This window comes from Dermacentor silvarum, chromosome 5, assembly GCF_013339745.2.
Source record: "Dermacentor silvarum isolate Dsil-2018 chromosome 5, BIME_Dsil_1.4, whole genome shotgun sequence".
NCBI classification, from domain to species: domain Eukaryota; kingdom Metazoa; phylum Arthropoda; class Arachnida; order Ixodida; family Ixodidae; genus Dermacentor; species Dermacentor silvarum.
Window position 1 is genome coordinate 164560372 of NC_051158.1, and position 18586 is coordinate 164578957.

Consider the following 18586-nt stretch of genomic DNA (forward strand, 5'->3'; position numbering starts at 1 on the left):
AGTGGGGCGAAGCTCCGGAGGGAATCATCGGTAAACCGTGAAACTCTTCCGTGAAATTCGCCCAGTGCATCATATAAAGAGTGTGAAACACCTGTCTATATTAAACATCAAACTTTTATTGTACTGTTGGTTTACGTGGTCCCTTCATTATCACCGCTTTGTGATCGGTGAAATGCAGGGAAAGTGGTTTTTGTATGGTTGTTAACGTAAAGTTGGCAAACACTACATCGATGCAAGTTCCCCTGATGGTGGTTGGCTTCGGGTGGTCTAACGATATGCATCTGAGTCCATATCTGATTGCCATGTGTTGCATCAACCAGTCCTTACTTCTGTCTGCAACGTCGACGTTGAAATCGCCGACAAGTAGAAACAGTCTGTTTCTCGAACGGCTGGATCTTCGCGACGCTGCCGTGCCGCTTCGGCCTCACCTTCTAGCACTACGGGGTTTTCCCGGCGTCGCCGAGCAGCCTGACGGCACGCTTCGGCATCTCGTTCTCGCACGGCCGGATTCTGTCTGCGAGCGCGCGCTTCCGCCGCCTTGTCTTCCATCCGGCGACTCCGAGCGAAAGAGAAAGCGCGCCAAGGTCAAGCGCCTTTTCTTATTATAAGTGATATTATTTCCAAGGACATATACACACAACGCCATCTATTGAGCAATTCATAAACTAGAGGTAGCAGCCTGACGACACGCTTCGGCGTCTCTTTCACGTACGGACACACAACGCCATCTTTTGAGCAATTCATAAACTAGAGGTGGCTACATACTACTACTGCTACAGAGTAGGGAACGACCCACACCCTAAGGAGCTTCGCCCCTAAAACGCTGGTGTCCTGTGCATTGGGGGCGCGTTGAAGATTCTCCGGTGGTCGAAATTAAACCGCAGTTCCCCACTACGGAATGCCTCATAATCAAATCGTGGTTTTGGCACGTAAAACCCCAGAATCCGATAAAGCAGCTTTTGACATTAGGGCAACATTTGAATTTCTTGCTTTCTTGTCAATACTTGACGTACTCGTTGAGATAAAACCTGAGTTGATTTATGTATGCTCCTCTGTTACAGCGCCAACTTTGGGGATTTAGGTACGTTTCTTGCATGTTTCTTTTCTTACACAAATAACTTGTTTTAGGCGTTGTAATTGTTCAATCAATACACCATTATCAGAACGTTTTCAGGACTAAGGCTTTCTCGGTATTATATACTGATGACAAACTACGTACGAGTTTTAGTAAAGTTAGGCGGCTCGGACCAGACACATATACACAACAAGAACTGTTTCTGGAGGAATTGAAAGCAAGCAGAAGAGAATTGCCCATTATGTCTGTATTTTCCAAAGCTGTTTTATCGCTTTTTATGGATGTCTTAACAGCATAGATTTTGAAAATTTCATTTATTTGCGGGAAGACAAAACGGTCTAAGTGCCTCCAGTCTACGTGTACATTTATATTGTTTATTATTTTTTGATACAGTTGTTTCATCAGTCAGTTGTGCGAAGCGTATGATGAAGATGAAAGCTGCAGGGCTCCGAGATCTCCGTGTCGCTTTGTTTGCTCTTGTATTTAGCACTGAAGTGCCGCAGCTAGTTGGGCGAGTCGGTGATTGGAACTTTACTTACTACGCGGTCTTGTTATATCGTTCTTCCTTACTTTCTAGACTATTTCGTTTTCTCTCTAACTAAAGGCGCAAGTATTTTGTGCCACTATGCTTACCTAAGGTAGTCGTCGCCACAAGTCAGCATGAGAGAGAGTATTATGTCTTTCGTTATCAATGTTACCATCTTTGTCTCCAGGAACTGCCGATCACTCCTGGTGCAGCAATAAGGCTGTCGCCCATACGGTTTGGCATCTGGTTGTTGCTTAATCTCATGTTCAATGCCTTAATAAAGTCTAATTTCAACAGGGGAAAGGAGATGGATGCTGTTGCACGACACATTTCACAGCCTCATGCTTTTCAGGCGTGAGTTGTGGGCCAAGAGAGATACCAGTGAGGGGCTCGCTAGTGGGATCTGTAGATAGGTGGTCTCCACTGGAATTAGCTTGAACGGCAGCAGTAGAAGGTGCCTGTTGCACGTCAGCTACGGTTGCGTTTGTCAGCTTGCTCCACAATGGCCCATCCACATCTGGTTCGTGTTTCATTGAAGTGGCTCTGCTGCACAACATGGAGAGTCAAAGCGTGTTAAAGCTGACGTGTTGAGAATGACAGCATTTGCCATTCGCAGCATCTGTAACTCTCTGCATTGCACTGAGACATTCTTAGAAGCCTGGTAGATAACACAGGTAGCTGAGGGGGCTTGATGTGGAGTAACGCTTGCGCACCGTAGAACTAGTCCTCTCCTAGGATTAGTGGACTGACATTATGTCTGAGTAGAGCAGCTTCAACGATTGCAGATAATGAGCCAATATTGATCTTCAAGAATGTGCATCCCTCAGGCATCACTGAGCTTCCTCCCACAACAAACAATGGTGGTTTTGTCCATGGTCCCACCTTGAGATTCGTTGCTAAGTGTGCGGCCAGCATAGTTACATTCGACTCACTGTCTGGAAAGGCACTGACTTCTCCAAGCTAGGCATTCTACATGGGTTGTCACTAAGGCGCATCTGAGCTTGGAGCCCAGCAAGGTATCTCCAACATGGTCAACATATGCCATTGGTACTTTTGGTATTGCCTGCGGGTTGCGAGCCTGTCCTGGCTCAGTGCACTTGCTGGCCGAGGGCCCTTTCTTGCTGCACCTGTAACAAACAGCATCTTTCAAGTCGTGACCTTTTCGATATGCAGTAGCACCATATTTGGATGAAATGGTCTAGTACCTTGCTTCCTGTTCAGGTGGTGACAGGTTAACAATGCGTGAGTGTTGCGGTGATACAGGCTGTAAAATATCACTCTCAGAATAGCAGTCTAAGCTTAAACCACATACTCGTATTTTCTTGTCATAGATATTGTCTTGAAGATTATTCCGGAGTCCCATTATTGAAAACTATGGAAGAAGAAGAGGTTTAGAACGCGTGAGGCGAGGGCTCGCGCAGCCGCTATCGTATGAGTTGGTTCAATAAACCGTAACCGGCGGACGCGCAGCCGCTTCGTTCCTTACATTTATGGTGCCGAAACCCGGGAGACGACTGGCGTCCTGCACCGACGACGAATCAACTGCGACGCAGCAGAGGCGTACTTCGATCCGCTGCTACAAGGCTCATCTCGTCCGCTACCGAAGCGCTACAAGCCGAGCATCCTTCGCCATCCGACCTGCAAGTTATTTTGGATGCCCTGCAGAGCAAGGACTCGGCGCTAGCAGCGCTCAACGAGACGATTGCCGACCTCATGGATGACGGTGACAAGTATGAGGCGGAAGCCACCGTCGCTCTGGAGTACCACGACAAGATCCGCAACACCATGAGCCGGGTCCGCTTCATTCTGAATTCTGCTGCAAGAGCCGGAGACAGCGCCACACAGGGCGTTCTGAGCGACACCGCCACCCAAGGCGTCTCCACTCAAGGAAGTTCCCGTGCACCGTTACACCGAGTTGCCCTACCGAAACTACAGGCACCCGTTTTCTCCGGTGAACTTCGCGAGTGGCAGGGCTTCTGGGAACATTTCAAGGCCACGATCCATAACAACCGCGAGCTGTCCGACATCGAGAAATTTTCGTACTTAAGATCCTACTTAACCGGCACAGCGAAGCGTGCAATCGAAGATGTGCGTCTGGCGGAAGCGAACTACGCTGTAGCAGTGAAAATGCTCGGAGAGAGGTTCGGTCGTCATACCGCCCTCCTTGACGACCACATCAACTGTTTACTTGCCATCGCGCCCATTGATCGCTCTTCTCAGGTATCGCAGCTGCGGGAACTGTACGAAGAGGTGCACTTTCGTACAAGCTGCCTCGACAGCCTCGGGGTTCCAGCGTCAGAATACGTGGTCATCCTTCATCGCGTCCTTATGCGATCGATCACTTCCCGAAGATATCGCTATACTCTACCGTCAACGCATGAAGGAGACTGAGCCCGATGACGGGGCTACTCCGAGGTCGCAGCAAGAAGAGGTGCGAAAGGTCATGAAGTTCCTGCAAGTGCAAGTCGAGAGCAGAGAAGAGAGCCAGGCCTCCCGTTCAAGGTGCCTACCCAAAAATACCTCTGCGGGACACGGGCGATGCCAACCTTGTCTACCACCTCCGGTACCGTCAGCATTAGCCTTGGCCACAGGATCTGCATCGAATGAGCACTCCTGTTGTGTACTGTGTGATAACCGTGACCACACCATAAAGGACTGCCACGCCACATTGTCAGCCAACGAGATCAGACGCCGGCTTGCTGGAAAGAACTGTTGTTTTAAATGTGGCAGAGAGGGCCATGTAACACGAATGTGCCGCAACGCCGCGTGGCTCAAGTGCAAATTATGCTCTAAACGTCACCTTTCCGTACTTTGCGCCATATGGATCCAAGATCGCAACTACCCGTCTCCGGAGAGCAGTGATCCACTTGTGAACCATGATCCAACGAAAAGTGTCAAGCCGCCAGTGACAAGTGCGCCAGCTAGTAGTGATACGTCTGCACCTATCTTGATGCAAACGGCCACAGTTTGGGCGTCCGAAAAACACAATTCCGTGTTAGTTCGACTACTGCTTGACACCGGCAGCCAGAGAACCTTTTCTTTATTCGGCGCGACCTGTCCAAAAGGCTCGACCTGCCTTCCCTCGAGACAGAAGACCTCTCCCTCTGGACGTTTGGCACTTCTAATTGTTCCCGCCCTTACAGCTGTCGAAGCGTCAAGCTCGAACTTCATAGTCGGTTCGACTCACGCGGTGTCACCGTAGAAGCGTTGGAGGTAGCGGAAGTCTACACCGTGAAGACTCCAGCCATCGGACAGGATCTCCTCGCACAGTTAAGTGAACGCAAGATGTTTTTCGCAGATGAGAATCGACTAAGCGATCGGCCGATACCGAGAATCAGTGTCCTTATAGGATCAGATTACTATTGGCGCATAGTGACAAGAAGAATAGAACGTCTAAGCAGCGATCTATGCGCGCTTGAGACGGTCTTCGGTTGGCTGGTGCAAGGCGCGGCTACCCAGTAAGGCCCGCCAATGCCTTGCCTAATTGGAACTCCAGAGCATCTGCCCTATTTCTTGCGTGTGAGCGGAATGGGCAAACCGCACATGACATTGCTGACCCGACGGAGATGCGGCGACTTGGTGCAATAGGCATCACCGACACCGAGAAGACGCCAACGACGCCTACTCAATTTTTATCTATACTCAGAAAGTCGCAACAGAAGCCGTCCTCCTACAGCCGCGAAAAGAATGTCGACGAGCTCAGTCAGGTTCGTTCCAGCCCGTGCTCGAAGTTTCAGTCCAACCTGTTCGACCACGACGACACGCGACATCTGAACGAGTCGCCAACGCGGTACACCAAGGTTCACCAAGGCATTCGTTCAAAGTTCCAGAGAACAACTACAAGCCCATGATGAAATCTACCATTGTTGTAAACAGCGTTTTTGCTAAGCAAGAGAGTAGGCTCCACGAGAACCCCCGAGGGACGAGTGACTGTGACAGAGAAGGCATGAAACAGCCCCTGAAAAGAGTGAGGTCACCTGAATCAAGACAGATACGAAGGTCAAAGTCGACGAGGATGCCAAAGATACCAGTTGCTGAATCGCTCATCTACCCCTACAGTCTTGCACGAGGCCAAAGCAGTCAACACGCAAAGCGCTCAGATCGCACGTCAAAGGCCACTCACTGGATGCAAGCCAACCTCTAGAGTGATAAGTACATTCTTCTGAGTTACTTCGTGAACAAAGTGTGGGAACACGGAAATTGCCGCTGCAAAATCACCACTCCTCCTACCGCCACCGCAGTGAGGAGACCGACCATCACCGCAAATCAGTGCTCGAAACAGTAGCCCCGCGTAGAGCACTGCACGGGCTCGGGCTTACCCGAAAGCCCGGGCACGGCCCGGCCCGTGGGCCGGGCCGGGCCGGGTAGCACAGTTTTTTCACGGGCTCGGGCCGGGTTCGGGCACGGCGTGTGCTTTTTGACCCGGGCCCGGGCCGGGCTCGGGTTTTTGACGCGGGCCCGGGCCGGGCCCGGGCTTTCTGGTGGTGCGCATGTAACGTGCAGCGAGTTATTCTCGGGGCGTCTGAACTCTGAAAAACATTATTTTTCGGTCTCGGGCCGGGTTCGGGCCGGTTTCGAGTCGGGCTTGGGCCGGGCTCGGGCCTAAGGTAAAGGGGGTGGCGCCTCCTACCGCCACCGCAGTGAGGAGACCGACCATCACCGCAAATCAGTGCTCGAAACAGTAGCCCCGCGTAGAGCACTGCACGGGCTCGGGCTTACCCGAAAGCCCGGGCACGGCCCGGCCCGTGGGCCGGGCCGGGCCGGGTAGCACAGTTTTTTCACGGGCTCGGGCCGGGTTCGGGCACGGCGTGTGCTTTTTGACCCGGGCCCGGGCCGGGCTCGGGTTTTTTGACGCGGGCCCGGGCCGGGCCCGGGCTTTCTGGTGGTGCGCATGTAACGTGCAGCGAGTTATTCTCGGGCGTCTGAACTCTGAAAAACATTATTTTTCGGTCTCGGGCCGGGTTCGGGCCGGTTTCGAGTCGGGCTTGGGCCGGGCTCGGGCCTAAGGTAAAGGGGTGGCGGGCCGGGCCGGGCCGGGCGGGTAACATATATTATTTCCGGGCCCGAGCCGGGCCCAGGCCTCACCATAAACGTTTTGATTGGGCTCTGGCGGGCAGCCCAACGTAAAAACGGGCCCGGGCCGGGCCCAGGCTGAAAAACTCGGCCCGTGCAGTGCTCTAGCCCCGAGACCAGCTACAGCCCAACGTCAGCGACCTGACCATACGTGAAAACCCCGACCCGATCGTATGCTACCGCACCGATTTTATCGGCCAAAAGGCTCACCTTCATCGACCAACAGGGCTACATCGCGCCGACAATGGCAAGTCCACCACCGCCGGAGACGCCCGACGACTCGAACTTCTACTGCAGGCACGGTCAAGTGAAAGTGTGCGACATTCTCAGCACTGCGGCTCCGCCCATCGCTCGGACGCCGTCGGTTGATTCATGGGCTTCCGTTCCATCCTGGTGGGATGGCAGCAGCAACCGCAACCGCTGGCACCGCAGCAGCCAGCTCGTCTCGTTGTTGTTGCGCACTCGGAAAACGGCAAGAGAATGCACCTGTTGCGCCGAAGAAAACATGCCACGAGCGCAACGAAAGCTCGCCCCAACGGCCTTTCTCGTCAAACCTTCAGCAACGCAGCTGGCCGCTCCCAGACTACGGTAGCCTTCCGCGGAAGAGGCTCTTCGCGTCTCAAGATCCCGCAGAGCCCTCGTCCTGGTCCTCGCCGCGCGAGGTCCGTCCGCCGCTACCCTGGCCGACATGGCCAACTTGTTCAAGCGCTTCCTTACCATCTTCGGCTACAAGCTGGACCGCAAGTTAGGCTACTTCAAGGCTCACGTCAAGAAGAATGACAACGGCGGTGAGCCGGCCTGGAGCAGCGTTCGCTTACCCATCGACGACCTGCGTCGCAAGAAAAAGATTCGGAAAGTTGGAGGACCGCAATGTCGTGCTCCAGGAGTAGCCAGCCTTCAGGGCTTGCTGCAACTACTGGCAGGTCCACAGCCTTCCCTGCCTTGAACCTGGAAAATCCACCTGTCCTTTCATCTCGCCTTCCTTCCCCACCTTCCTCCATGAACCGCCCGTCTACCAAAAGACTTCGTACCGCACTCCTGTTATACCGAAGTCCTATTAAGCCCCCGAATTCAGCCAGTTGTTCGCTTACCATTCTGTGAACGCCGTTGGATCTAATTCCGCGCACTGCTGTGCCTATGCCAACTCGAAGCGCCAGAAACCCCGACAGCAACCGTCGTTTCCCGCAAATGTGTTATCGTCTCTTTCCTATAAGACCGACTTCTATAACCTCCGCCACGTTCGACATGCTTCCAGCACATCCAGAGTCGTCTGCTAACTCCAGCTTCAATGTGCCACCCCTCTTCACTGCACTGTGTACCAGATGTTTTTAAGTGCTCTAAAAGGGTCATTCCTGATACGTAGTACTGATGATCGACCCGCAGGACCGAAGTCCTGTGCAGCGTATCTACCTTCTGAAAGCGCACACGCGCAACACGGCCGCGGGAGTGTATTGAAAACTATAGAAGAGGTTTAGAACGCGTGAGACGAGGGCTCGCGCAGGCGCTATCGTGCGAGTTGGTTCAATCACGGCCGCTGGATAAAAATCATCCAGCGGCCGTGGTTCAATAAACCGCAACCGGCGGACGCGCAGTCGCTTCGTTCCGTACACCCCTACGGCATGCCTCATAATCAGATCGTGGTTTTGCCACGTAAAACCCCATAATTTAAGAACAGCTTCTGCTTCTGCTGTCTCCAGGTGTTGAGAAATAAAATGCCTGAGTGTGAAACATTGTGCAAATGAGTGAGTGAAATAACTTTATTTAGGTCCAGAACATTGTGCAAGTGTCAGATATTTGACATATCTTCCTAGTTTTATTCACACATCTATGTTCGCTTACTGTGGTTGGTTTTGCGCTTGCGCGGAAACCAGCAACTGTAAGCACCTTGGTATCCGGACGTCTTATTATTTCCCGTGACATGCAAGACATATTTGCACGCATTGTTACTTCCTCGGGATTTGTCGGGTATGCTTCGAACTTTTCACATACTTTCATGAGATCGTAGAACATGGTGGGATTTGTCACATGACTAAGAGGGGCCAGTTGGTTCCATGTGTTATGGCACAAAATTTTGCGGTGCAAATTTAGTTGGCACATAGATAGATAAACTTTAATTCAAAGATAGTTTTGTCTTGCCCCAATGGGGCATCGCTAATGGTCGGGGTCCCTAGTCCAGGGCTCCGCTGGCTCCTGCCATCTTCTCTGCGCTCTGGATCAGCTTCAGCTGGTCGTCGAGGGCCGAGCTGGACAGCAGTGCCTCCCATTGCTCCCTCGTGGTGTTCGTGTCATGGTGTTCTATGTTGTGTAGCGTGCACTCCCATGTAATGTGGTGTAGGGTTGGTGTGGCCTCACACCACGGGCATTCGTCCCTGTAGGCTGTGGGGTGCAGGCGATGTAATATGTGTAGGTTCGTGTAAGTGCCTGTCTGGAGCCTACACCAGGCAGCGGCATCCTCCGTCTTTAGTATTCGATGGGGTGGGGGATATCGCAAGCGACTCCCTCTGTGGTAGTTCAGGATTGCTGAATACTCGGGGTCAACTGGGTCAGGGTCATCTGCAGTCGGCGTGATGAGTGCTCGGTTATGTGCAAATTCTCGAGCTGCTCTGTAGGCATACAGGTTACCCGTGATGGCAGCGTGACCCGGTATCCAAATGATGGTTATGATGGTGTTGTCGTCAGTGTCCTCCTTGGGTATTTGGGCTAGGACTTGTGCCGCAGGTCTTGCGATTCTTCCCTGTAGGAAGTTGCGGCAGGCCTGCTGGGAGTCAGTGAGGATCGTCAGTGGTTTGCTTGCGTGTTGGCCTTCGCGGATCGCTAACGCAATGGCCAGCTCTTCCGCTTCCGTGATCGTGCAGGGGCGAGTCGATGCACTGGAAGTACGTGGCCTCGGCGGTCGCAGACCACTGCCACTGCGCCCTTTTTCTTCGTTCCGTACATAGCGGCGTCCGTAAAACGGGCCGTGGTATCGAACCTGAATGTTTTCTCTATGTATTTGGCCCTCGCTTTCCTCCTTCCGGAGTGTAGGTTAGGGTCCATGTTGCGTGGTATTGGGGCAATGTGATACCAGTCCTGGACGTGACGAGGTATCGTGCAGGTTTCTTGGGTTCGTATTGTTGTGGCTTTGAAGCCCAAGGTTTGCAGGACCTGCCGGCCCGTGTGAGTCTGCGCAAGTCTCTGTTGTTTTGAGACGTGAAGGGCTTCTGTGAGTTCGCTGAGGGTGTTGTGTAACCCCAGCGCCAATAATTTCTCAGTCGATGTACTCATCGGCAGGCGGAGAGCGGTCTTGAAAGCCATCCTCAAGAGCATGTCGGCCTGTTTCGTCTCGGATTGTGTGAGATGGTAGTAGGGCAGGCTGTATGTGATTCTGCTCACCACCAGGCTTTTGACCATTCGGAGTGTGTCCCCTTCCTTCATGCCTCTATTCTTCGATGTTACACGGGATATCATGCGTGATATCGCCTTGACACTGGTTTTGAGGAGCGTAAGGGTGTGTGTAGCACGCTGGTTAGACTGCAGCCACATGCCCAGCACCCTGAGCAAGGACGTTTCTGGTATGAGGCTCCCGTTGAGGTGTACCTCGATTTTTCGTCGTGGGTCTTTGGGGACAGTGTGGTTATCCCGGCCTCGCCAGACTCGTATGAGTTCAGATTTCTCGGGCGAGCATTGTAGTCCCCGTTGGCTGAGGTATTCTTGGATGAGCGTCGTATGCCCCAGCGGAAGCGTGCGGGGACGCGCGCTATCACGGCGAGCGAACGCACTCAATCTCCCACGCGCAAGCAAGGAAGCGGAAAGCCAGCGCCGGAGGGAGCAGGGGGGGGGGGGGCACTTCTCTGCCAACAACCGCGCTCGTAGCTCGTCCGCACAGTCTCTTATCTCTCCCACGCGCACGCAAGGAAGCGGGAAGCCAGCGCCGGAGGGAGCGGGAGGGGGGGGGGCGCACTTCTACGCTGCCAACAACCGCGCTCGTCGTTCGTTCTACCGCACCGTCTCTTATCTCCACACGGCTCTGACCTTTATTTCGCCGCTCAGTTTCCGTTGAAGCGATAGACCGCACGTATACCTTCGCCCGCTGCCAGCGTTTTGACAGTCGTTGGCTGCAGTCATTCAGTGTGATCTATTCATGTTTGTTTATGCGCGCTCACACCACGCTTGTTCATTCAGTTAGTAATAGTCGGGCCACATTTTCCAACGCACGCTACACATGCAATGCTGCCCAGATCGGCAGTGCAGCACTACAGGTGTGTCCCTTCGCACGCGCTGCCCACGGTAAGCGCTTCTCATCAACACCACCGTTTCACACGTGCCTTCTCGTGGTCATCGAGTCTCTCTTCATGTCGGTCTACTTACGCCGCAGCACACCTGCTTACTTAATCTGCTCATGTTTACTACAATTCATATTGCTACCAGCATTGTAGTCCCCGTTGGCTGAGGTATTCTTGGATGAGGTCAGCTGCAGTTTGCAGCCGTTCTTCTTTTTCAATAAGGGACCCTGTTGTGGTCCAGAGTGTTAGGTCATCTGCGTAGAAGGCGTGGCGGAGGCCTTCTACGTCCTGCAGTTTTCTTGCGAGGCCGATCATGGCGACAATGACGAGCGTGGGTGAGATGACTGCTCCTTGTGGTGTGCCCTTGTTGGGAGGGAGGTATACTGCAGTCTGGATCTTACCAATCTTGAGCTCTGCCGTGCGGTGGCTTAGGAAGCTCTGAACGTACTTGTACGTTCGCTCACCGCAGTTGGTGTTGGCGAGCCCTTCTAGGATTCCTTGGTGGCTGACGTTGTCGAAAGCTCCTTTGATGTCGATTGCTAGGAGGGCATGTTCGCCGCTGCGGGGAACACTGCTGAGGACTTCTTCCTTGATTTGGAGTAAAACGTCTTGTGTGGACAAGCCTGCGCGGAAACCAAACATGGTGTCTGGAAGGTGCTTGTCGTCTTCTAAATGTCTCTGTAGTATCTTGTGTATGATTTTCTCGTACACCTTGCCGAGGCAGGATGTGAGCGAGATTTGTCTCAGATTTTCAATTGCCAATTTCTTCCCCGGTTTGGGGATCATGATTATGCGTGCGTGTTTCCACATCGCCGGCACCGTACCTTGTTCCCGGTGTTGGTTGAGAAAGGCCGTGAGCGCGGAGATAGCCTTGTCTCTAAGGTTTCTGATCATGGCGTTCGTGATACAGTCCGTGCCCGCCGCTGTGTTACGGGTGGTGACTGCGATGGCCGCTCTCACCTCGTTTTCTGTGATGGGTTCGTCCAAAAGTGGGTTGGGTTGTCCCATGTATGGTGTTGTACATGGTTGCGTGGAAGCTGGATCTCCATAGCACTTGTTCTTGATGGCATCGATGAGGTCTTGTTGGCTGCCTCGGTAGGTGTGTAGTAACCTCTCCAGGGCCTTGTGCCCCTCTCCTTTGGTTTTGGTGGGGTCCAGGATGGCTTTGATTATGTGCCACGTCTTGGCGGTACCCAGGGTGCCACCGAAGGAGTCGCAGAATCTATACTAGTTCGCCGAGGTGAGTTGCATGGCATATTCTTCTCCTTCCGCTGTTATTTGTGCTATGCGTGTCTTCAGTTTCCTGTTGTACTTCTGTGTTTTCCAACGGTGGGTGAGGCCTCGTTTGGCGTCCCACAGGTGTAGTAGGTGGGGATCCACCTCTGGGGTATCTTCCGTTCTGGCAATTTCCTTTGTATGGTGTTGTTTCTGTCGACGGAGGTTGTCGCACCAGTCTTCCAGGTTCGTGATTGTGTCTCTGTCCTGTTCTTGGGCGTCCCTGATTTTTCGCCAGTCAGTGATTTTGGCTGTGCCGATCTGCTTGCGTAGGCGTACGGTTTGTAGCGTTATGTTCAGTATGTATTGATCGCTGCCTAAGTTTTCGAGCGTGTTGAGCCATTCGGCTCGCGTGGTTTGTGTGATGAAGGTGAGGTCGGGAGTGGTGTCGCGTGTTACGCTGTTCCCTTCCCTCGTCGGAGTGTTCGGGTCTGTGATCAGTGTGAGGTGACTGTTCCATTAGTGTTTCTAGCTGGAGACCCTTCCAGTCCTGCCTTTGATACCCCCATAGCGTGTTCTGAGCGTTGAAATCGCCCATGATTACCAGAGGGCGGTCTTTGGCAAGGCGGAGAGTGTCCCTGAAGAGTTTGCCAATGTTTGCCCGCCTTTGGCTGGGGGGGGGGGGGGGGCAGTAGACGTTTAGAACAAAGGCACTCTTTCTCTGATTGCCTTTGTACACGAATTCTAGGAGTACATGTTGTACGTCTACGTCGTGTATATATTTCTGTTGTATAGTTGTTATGTTTGTCTACGAGTGTGGCTACCTTCCATTTGTCGTCTTGACTTGCGTGGTATTCCTCGTAGCCATGTAGTGTTGGTCGGGTACCGGGCTCTTGTAGGGCTATGACCCCTGGCGGCTTTGAGGATTGAGCGATCAATTGTGTCAGTAGCCCTTTTTTCCTTCGGTACCCATGGCAGTTACATTGCCAAATTTCTAAGTTTTCTTTGACTTGCTTGTGTGATCTAGGCATTGTTGGGTGTTGTGGTCGGTGATGGTATGATCGGTGATGGGTTTTGTGGTCCTATGTCCTGCCGCAGGTGTGACTTTGCAGAGGTTCTGTTGTAGTGTTTTTCGGCAGTTTTATGGAGTGAAGCTGGCCCTTAAGCTTGCTGTCTACAGCGGCTTCCATGTGCTTGATTGCTGCCTCTGTGCGTTGTAGGGCAGTCTGTGCTATTTGTTCCAACTGGGCGCGTGTAGCATCCATGAAGGCTTGCATCTGGGTTTGGATGGCATCGACATTGGTTTGTAGGTCAATGATGGCCTGGTGTGGTGCCATCTCTTGTGGTTTTTGTGTGAGCTGTATCACTTGTTGGAGTTGTCTGTTTTCTTGTGTGAGTTTTTGTATCTTTGCGCGCATGCTCGCGAGTTCCTGTTCGAATTTCGTGGGCGGTGGCGTCTGTGGCTTTTTGTAGGAGGGGGAGGCTACTGCTGCCAAGCTTACCTCTTGTTCTTTAGTGTTGGTCCTCTTGGGTGAGGCTTCCTTGGTCTTCCGTTGGTTTTGCTGGGACCCTTTTATATTTGGGTGCCGCTATGATGGGTGCACCCTGCTGCTGTTGCTTGGGCGTCGACTGAGATCGCCGTCTGGGCGACCGGAAATGAGGATGGGGCCGCGAACAGGAGCGGGACCTGGACCTCGGGCTGGAACCGGACCGGGATCTGTAGGTCATCGACCACTCTGAGTAGTCGGAGTCGGAGTGTTCCCGCTCGGAGCTGAACCACCGTGGGCGGGGATGTCGTTGGATTTTGGAAGCGGTGGTGGGGGCTGGTTTCCCTCGGGGGGGGGGGGGGGGTGGGGGGAGGCGGGGGTGCGCTTTAGTTTAGTTGGCACACACTGAGATAAACAGCCACAGCGACATCTCACTCAGTCCCGTTTAATTTTACTCCACAAGATTGCATAGACCCTTTTGACGAGGCTCCCATGGGCACCGCCATGTTTGATCACGTGTTGACGCGTCCGTTGCTTCCCTCAGCTGCATCCGCAACATCCGTGCATGACGCCCGGTGCGACTAAGCAAACTTCTGTTTCGGCGGATATCGTAGACGGTGGGTGATTGGGTGGACGACCCAAAGCTTTGGTCACAGCTTCCAAGGACATGTAAGTGCTTTCGGAGCTCATTACGCCTTGTCCAAATGACGTGAGCACCGTTAACGGTGCTTGCACTGACAGCGGTGGTAGAAATGTATTCCAAGCTGTTCAAACTTTCACGCTTATGAATAGAATCAAGATAGGGGTCTTTTTCCTTACGTTCAATGTTTGGCAAACACTTTGAAGCAGTGGCTTGTCATGTTTCTGACTCAGTAAAGTTCCTCGGCGTGGTCACTATGTAATTGTTTTTTCTTTCTGCCTAGTTTCTCGCGGGTGGGCTCAGTTACGACAAATTTACTCTTGCTGCGCACAAGAGCTTGGAACGTAGCTGCTCGGTAATTTCCAATAGCTTGTACCAAAGACGTATTATCGCTAGTCACTAGCTTACTCTGTGGACCGTCGCGAAACGTTCAGCTCCGAACATTCGTGTGTTGGTGTGTCGCCGACACTCATACTTCGGCGCATTGATACTAGCGTGCCCCTATTCACTTCTTCTTGACACGTTGGCGATAGAGTTTGCGTAAGTTTGCGTGTTAAATGGGGTAGGTGCATGTAAATAAATTGCGAGAAACTTTCTATGCCAGAAAGAGGCGCTACTCATTTTTTCCGCGTGTAACAAGCATACTTACTTTTGCCGATATTCCAAGGTTGAAGTCCCTTAGCTTAGTGACATAGTACTGGCAGATAAGTTAATTTTTTTATACTCGAGGAAAGCCGTGAATCGCGAAGCGCCGGCAATACAGGCATTCCTTATGTCTGTATTGGAGAACTGGAGTCTATGAACGTGGCCACACAGATTATTCAATCCTTAATATCCCAGTCACTATTTTGCAGCCAACTACTACACACGTATTCCCTCTACAGTTCCATATTTTGCAACATAAATGGAACACAGTGCGTTAGCGAACACGCAGTTTCATTTCAAACAGCTGGTCGCTCAGTAGCAGGGCAAAAGCGGTAGTGCTTTCGTATTCGTCCGCATTCGCTGAGGCAAGGTGCGGCGCGCCGCCGAAAGCGTCTTCTTGTTCATCTAAAGCAAAATGCACCGTGAAAAGAGTCTACATAACGGCTGCTTTACGCCAGGGCTCAATAACTTGAAGAGGGGGCCAGTGCCGTTTATTTCTTATTTTTACGAAAACCGCGTTTACTTTTATGCAGAAGACATAATCCATTTTATTAGATTATTCTGCTGTCCTTGCGTAACTATGAAAACGAAATATGCAGCATCTTAGTATGGTATTTCGAAACAAGGATTATCGTCTTTATAGATTGGTAAAACATTAAACACTAAACACGTACAGTAAAGTGGCCTGCGTGCTATTTATTTGAACACAAATTCATTCTTATGCAGAAGTTCAGATATGAGCTATGCAAATTATAATAGACGAAGCACCCAGACTCTGCTGTGTACATATTGTACAGAAGTTATTTTATTCATGTGAACAGCATTTATTTTCATATAATATAAAAGTTACATTGCCCATTTACAACTTTTCAGGACGGGAGACTATATTGTTCGGGCCCGTCATGGACATCCAGGAATATTCCTAATAGCCACCTACCGTAAGCGATCACCCCAAATATTTTTATAGATTAAGCAGAACGCACAAAGGTAATTGCATTGTTGAGTGACATTCAGAATGAGCATGTCAATGACAAAACGTCACGTAATGGACCAATCCCACGACGTTTAGGGCGCATGCGCCGCGGTCCTGTCGATGCCATGACAACTGTATTCCTATCCGATTTCTCGCCGTACTTGGATTTAAGAGTACATTGATTAGAATGCCTTCATGACATTGTTTTACGATGCTATTATAGATTTTTCCAGTGCATGTTACGCGGTAGTGGCAAGGTGCGTTCTGAACTCCACTCCTATTCGTCAACATTTTAAGCGTGAAATGCATTTAGCTCCCGTTGTCGGTGACCTCCAAGAGATCTTTTGCCAAAATCCAGACCCATTATCCTGGCGCTCACGACGAGAATGTGACTGTGAACGAAACGAGAACATCCGGGAATCGTTGCGAGAGCAAAACGAGATCATCCAGGCAACCAGCCAGAACTTAAGAAAATGCAGTCTCTGGCCCCCAACCCCTTGTAGAGAACCGCATTACATACGCTAGTTGCTGCCCGAACAAGTTACAAAAAAATGTTGCTTTGGATTTCTTTCTAATGTTTGTTCACATATCACTCAAGCTGTAACTGAAGTTTAATTTGTCATTTCCAATAGCGACGTTCAAAAGGCAGATACAGTGCACCGTACACTACAATTGTCATATCTTTTGGCGCTGAGACAGGGTTGCCTGTGCTCTTTCTAATGCCAGCGGTCCGTGAGTTCCGCGGCACAGGTATTGTACAGCTTCTTTCGAGAGATAGCGCCATGCTGCGTGACCGAGGCCGGCAGCGTCAGGTGCACCGGGAATCGTTATTCGACCGAGACGAGACTCGCAACGAGGTTCAGTTCACAACAGGTTCATTTTGGCTCCTTAAGCTTTCAGGCCTGCGTCGCGGCACCAACCTGCTTTGCTGGTAGCCATTTCATGCTTATATCTGCTCTCGATTACGGCAGATCCACCATTTATTTATTTTGACCTCCCTGGCTTTTTACCTCAAGAGGATAGCGGCACGACATGCTTCTTACCATCGTTTCGCTTCAACCCGCTAAGGGCTACTATTGGCGCATGCTTTGCGGCAGCGGTGAAACTCTTCGTCAAAACTGTCTATCACATAACCAGTAGCTTTAAACGCGTCAATGTTGCACATGCGCCGATGTGATGTGCCCATGAAACAATAGAGGGCAACCGCACATCAGCTATTTACCATTCTTTGGCCCTAATTTCCTATTTCCTGATACTGGAGACTAGAAACCTATATATATATATATATATATATATATATATATACATGCACACGCCTGCATGTATCGGAAGTTTCTTCAATGGAATGTTATCGATGGTTCTATTTTGTAGCATTGGCGTAGCCATTTTTGTAGCCATTGTGTAGCATTTTCTGGAAAACACTCCGGCACCAAAGATAGAACCTTCGATGATTTCTGTATTAAAGCCGACGCGCTTGACGCGCTGATTAGATTTCGACGATCGTCGACTGTGTTCGCCGCTATCGCAGTGCATTGAGTGTAACTTGCTTTGTGGGCACAGGTTCGCCCAATAAAAAAGTTGGTATAGTCACGCACAGTTATTCTGTGTATTCTGCACCATCACTACTACGTTATATCTGGTGAAGGTGCTTTGCGGTCATGCAGCGGATGCCCCCATGAAGCCGTGATTCGAGCCCGAACTCCGAGGACAACACCAAGGTCACCAAGGGCCAGCGAGGTAGCCGCAGGCTGCAAGGATTGTCACCGGAGCACGGACTTTTGCATGATACGACAATGGCCAACTTAAAAACCAAAATGGCAGCCCCAGCGTCACCCATTGTGCTTCAACAACCCAGGGAACCTCCTACCTTTCATGGAGCTCCGGAAATTTGTGGATAATCTGGAAACCTGGCTCGAGACTTTCGAAAGAATCTCAGCCTTCAACAACTGGACCGCTGATGATAAGCTACGCCACGTGTACTTCTTCTTGGAAGATGCTCTGAGGAAATGGTTCGTGGATAGGGAGTCCACCCTTACAACGTGGGACCTGTTCCGCAGTAACTTCCTGAGGACCTTCACGAGCGTCGCTAGGAAAGAAAGGGCCGACGTTTTATTGAGACAACAAGAGTGCAATTACCGAACGAGAGCATCTCAATACTGAAATATAGTCACGCAGGTGACTCACCTAGGTCTTCTGCCATGCCAACACCAACACGTCTGAAGAAAATAAAGTTCAGTTCTTGATGCGGGGTGGGATAGAGAAACTATTCGCGCTATTTATACGCAACTCGCCGTATTTATACCCGAGGAAGACGGACATTTGGCGCGCCCCCGATGACCACGCGGTCTGCTACCACTGCGGGGAGGCCGGCCATGTATACCGCCGATGCCCATACCGCGCGATGGGTCTACGAGGGTTCGCCGTCAACGCGCCACGTCCACAGTTTGGCGAGCGACTACGAGACATCGCCGACTACATTGCCGGAACTCAGTGTAGACCCCAACTTCTTTCGCGTTTGCCATCACCAGGACGCTATCTGTCGCCGCAGCGCGGACCACACACTGACCCAGCCCGGGGAGGGTTCGCAAGCCCCTATCCGGAAAACTAAAACCAGCAATCGATGGAGGTGCGGTAGCTGTACGTCGAAATGGCGAAGATGCTCCGCCGCTGACGACGACGTTTCAAGATCT

At 51.5% G+C, this 18586-nt stretch overlaps 1 protein-coding gene across 1 annotated transcript in view; it reads left to right on the forward strand.

Annotated features, from left to right (window-relative positions):
- LOC119453853 (uncharacterized) overlaps positions 1-18586 on the forward strand; it is a 210848-nt gene that overhangs the window by 102520 nt on the left and 89742 nt on the right. The window contains exons 5-6 of the mRNA XM_049666891.1: positions 1062-1081; positions 15797-15861. Coding sequence (XP_049522848.1) covers positions 1062-1081; positions 15797-15861 — 85 coding nt within the window. The remainder of the gene's footprint in view (positions 1-1061; positions 1082-15796; positions 15862-18586) is intronic.